At 42.5% G+C, this 3,785-nt stretch overlaps 1 protein-coding gene across 1 annotated transcript; it reads right to left on the bottom strand.

The window, feature by feature from the left end:
- Positions 1-296: 296 nt before the first annotated feature.
- On the bottom strand, positions 297-3,012 carry LOC123176286 (noroxomaritidine/norcraugsodine reductase-like). Its single transcript, XM_044590573.1, has 6 exons — positions 2,936-3,012; positions 2,644-2,851; positions 1,832-2,057; positions 1,610-1,716; positions 1,310-1,435; positions 297-383 (listed from the first exon to the last, which is right to left on the bottom strand). Exons 1-6 carry the CDS (start codon positions 3,010-3,012, stop codon positions 297-299), a joined length of 831 nt encoding a protein of 276 aa, XP_044446508.1.
- Between the last annotated feature and the right edge of the window lie 773 nt (positions 3,013-3,785).

Genomic DNA, 3,785 nt, shown 5'->3' with positions numbered 1-3,785 from the left:
AGAAAAACCAAGGAAAAATGGCAAAGAACAAAGAAAACCATAGAAAAAACAATAGCTTCTACAAATTTATAAGATTATTTCTTAGTTTGTTTGATGTGATGCATCGGATGCAACCATTGAGACACATTTGCTCCATTATTTATTTATTTTTTCTCTTTTAAGGCTATATTGATGTGCTTTTCTAAAACTAGCACCATCAAAGTTGACACTCTAGTATAATATTTATTTTAATTCAGGAATTCATAATTGTAGAGTTTTGCTTCCTAGGCATGCCTTGGTTTGAAACTGTAATCTGCTCAGGTCATGATGGCAATAACATAGTTGTGTTGCTGGATTTGAAACCCGTGTCTGACATATTTCAACCACTGCTCTAGCACCAGTTCCTTGAAATGATGATTTGTGAAATTACTAGCTTTTTATTTAAATGGATACTTGTGAAATGCCCGTTATTGTTTTGTGAATGCATGAGTGAGGATATGGATTATCGTTCAGGTTGTTTCACATGACTAAAGCATTTCCCGTGCCTAGCCAGGAAAAGGTACCAGTTCTAAAAATCAATATCATGGGTTGTTTCTACAAAACAATCGATGATATTAACGAGTTGCAACGAGTCCTTGAATGATCACGATCGATATCAATGCGACCGTATGTCATAACAAAGATGCAAACTTTACGTCTGAGCATAACTAGAGTGTATAGTTCTTATAGGCATATCTTACAGATGAGAATTTGTAACTCTCGGGTGCCACACACCCCTATATGAATATAGCACTAGAAAATATATTAGGAAAATTCAAAAAAATTCTGAAATTTTAGGATATGAAACTTGGGTACCCGTTGTGCACACGTGTTCAGTTTCGTGGGGAATAGGTGCCCATGGTAATGCCAGTAAAAAAGACAAAAAATTCGTATGTGTAGAAAAAAAAAACTGAATGTAACGTATGTCGGGCCGTAATTCCTACCCCACGGATACCACAGACACCCATTCCCCATGAAAATGAACATAGGTATACAACGGTCACTCAAGTTTCATATCCCAAAATTTCATTTTTTTTTGAAATTTCCTGATATTTCTTTAATGCTATTTTCTTATAGGGGTGTGTGGCACCCGAGAGCTGCAATGCATTTTCCCATTTCTTAATCCATACATGGTTATAGAACAACATACTCCTATATTTGTAATGAAACCAAACATCAACAAACGTGATGTAGGTATATCCTGATTAATTAATTTATTTTTCCCAATCGGAGTAGTAGCACTAGCAGCTAGACTCTAATAAATGGTTCGACCGCCGTCGATACAAATAACCTGGCCGGTGATATAGGACGCCGTGGGCATACAGAGGAAGGACACCACAGAAGCGACCTCCGCTGGCTTGCCGCTCCGCTCCATCGGGATCCGCGAGCATGCTTGCTCGAGTGCATCCGGCTCTAACTGTTGCATCCACAACAACATAAGTATATATGCCAGTACCAAAATAAAAGTTAGATAAGTATGAAATGTTTTAACGATAAATCAGTTTAATTGTTGAGTATTTTTAGGACATCATATACTTGAAACAGGGCTAGCCAAAAACTAAATGGAGTCACAATGCGATTTCAAACCTACATCTTTGATCATGTCTGTCGACACAATGCCTGGGGCAACGGAGTTCACACGAATATTGTCTCTAGCCCACTCAGTGGCGAGGCTCCTTGTAAATTGGTTCATTCCCCCTGCATGTGAGCCAGCATGTATAAATGAGAAACAAAACCCAAACAAGAGGTTAGGCCACATTTATTTGCATGGAGTATTCCATAAGCTTGTTTATCTTGTCAGATGCATATGTACCTTTTGTGATGCCATAAAGTGCGAGGCCTGGGTAGCCAAATATACCTCCAACAGAGGAGATATTGACGATGCTACCTCCTCCAAGTATAGAGGCGTTGATGAGTAGAGGATGCGCGAGCTGACTAAGGTGGAAGCTAGACTCTAAGTTAGTCTCCATCAATTGTGCATAGTCGTCCGCCGTCCACTCTGTAGCCGCTTTCAAAACCAATTGCCCCGCATTGTTCACCTATGTTGTCGATATGAATGGGTTAAGAAAGTTTCATAGGTTTCGTGGATCTTTTTTGGGATTTTCAGTTACTCCTTCACTTGAGATATTCCATTTATTAAGTGAAGACTTTAACCAGCAATAGGTAATATTATTAATATTTGTTTTTATTTAATACACAAAATTGAGGTTGTTAGCTTCGTGCTGAGAAATACCTAACTAAAAATACAATTTATATCACACCAATAAGATATTAATCAGGTAATTTGTTGGCTGAGGTCTTGTCTTAAACAGCAACTATAAATGTGAGTTCATGTACATACTGTATTTTTTTCTGTCTGTTTGAAATTGATTTTACCACGCTTACCACATGGTATGTACAGACTGTATTTAGCATGAAATACAATACACTTTCTTCATCCATTCAATATCACCTTAGCAAAAAATCTGGCATGGTGAATCTAAGAAACGACACAAGGTGGATCATTTGGAGTGCTCTATATATTAACCAAAATAAACCTGGACCAAATGATGAAGTTTTTTGTTTTGTTTTTGCATACATGAGTATGTTTTGACAGCAACGAACGGTAATTCGGCTAGACCTTACCAGTATGTCCAGCTTGCCGTCGAAGGACTCCCTGGCCGTCTCCATGAGCTTCACCCTCTCAGCACGCACAGAGACATCGCACACGGAGACGGTGACCGCCAGCTTCTCCTCCTCCCACTGCCGGCGGCACTCTTCCAGCTCCGCCGCGTTGCGGGAGCACGTGTGCACCCGCGCCCCGAAGCCGGCAAGCTCCTCCACGATGGCACGCCTATGTACGCATGAATCGAGCATGACGGCTTTCGAAAACTCAAGGGAAACGTACCGTACGTGCACCCACGTGTGTATTACGTACCCTATTCCTTTGCTGCCGCCGGTGACGAGCGCCGTCGCGCCGGCCAGGCTCCACCTCTTCTCCCTGCTCGTCGTCATATCTCCTCCTCCTCCGCCGGTGGCGAATTGAGTGTAGGATGCTTGTGTGTGCGTACATATATTCTGATCACGTCTACATTGTTGAGGTAACGAGTCTTAAATTAGCTGTGCAAGACTAGTTCTGCCGTGCCAGGCCAAGAACATATATTAAACTAATGACGTATTATACTACGTATTATGGAGCAGGCCGTCAATTAGATTTTTGCTCTGGTGGTTTGGTGTTAGACTCGACAATTTGTCTCTTTGTGCTCCAGTTTTGACTTGGCTCGACCGACTAATCATTGGCGCGCATCGACTGCCTCTGCGACCATCCGCTTGGTGCTTTATCGTGTGGTGCACACCATCCTCCCCGCCGTGCACGTGTTTGCAACATCAAGCGTGTTGCAAACAGCCGAGCGCAAGCTGCGCAACGCAGAGCCTGCAGCGGACTGACCAACGGAGTGCCTTTTCCCAATTTGATTTTCCCATGGCCCGGCCGAGTGCGTTTCGCCCAAATTGATTTTCCTTTGGCCGGTGGCGGTGAAGTTTGTCTGAGTCAGTTCTACGAACCCTTTCGGCTCATACACGAATCCTAGCCTATCTGAGTCACAAAATGAAGGGCTCTTCAGAAGGCGCCACCCAAGTCTCCTTTGCTACTTCGGAGTTAGGATTTTCTTTTCCAAGGAAGGTGGATTTTCTGTGTTCCGCAACACGAACAGGATGTGTAGAAGATCGATGTGCCATCTTTCTAACCACCTTCATTTGTTGTATGATCAGTAGGGAAGAGAGCCTTT

Source organism: Triticum aestivum, chromosome 1D (genome assembly GCF_018294505.1).
Source record: "Triticum aestivum cultivar Chinese Spring chromosome 1D, IWGSC CS RefSeq v2.1, whole genome shotgun sequence".
NCBI classification, from domain to species: domain Eukaryota; kingdom Viridiplantae; phylum Streptophyta; class Magnoliopsida; order Poales; family Poaceae; genus Triticum; species Triticum aestivum.
This window is presented reverse-complemented; position numbering and strand designations above follow the sequence as displayed.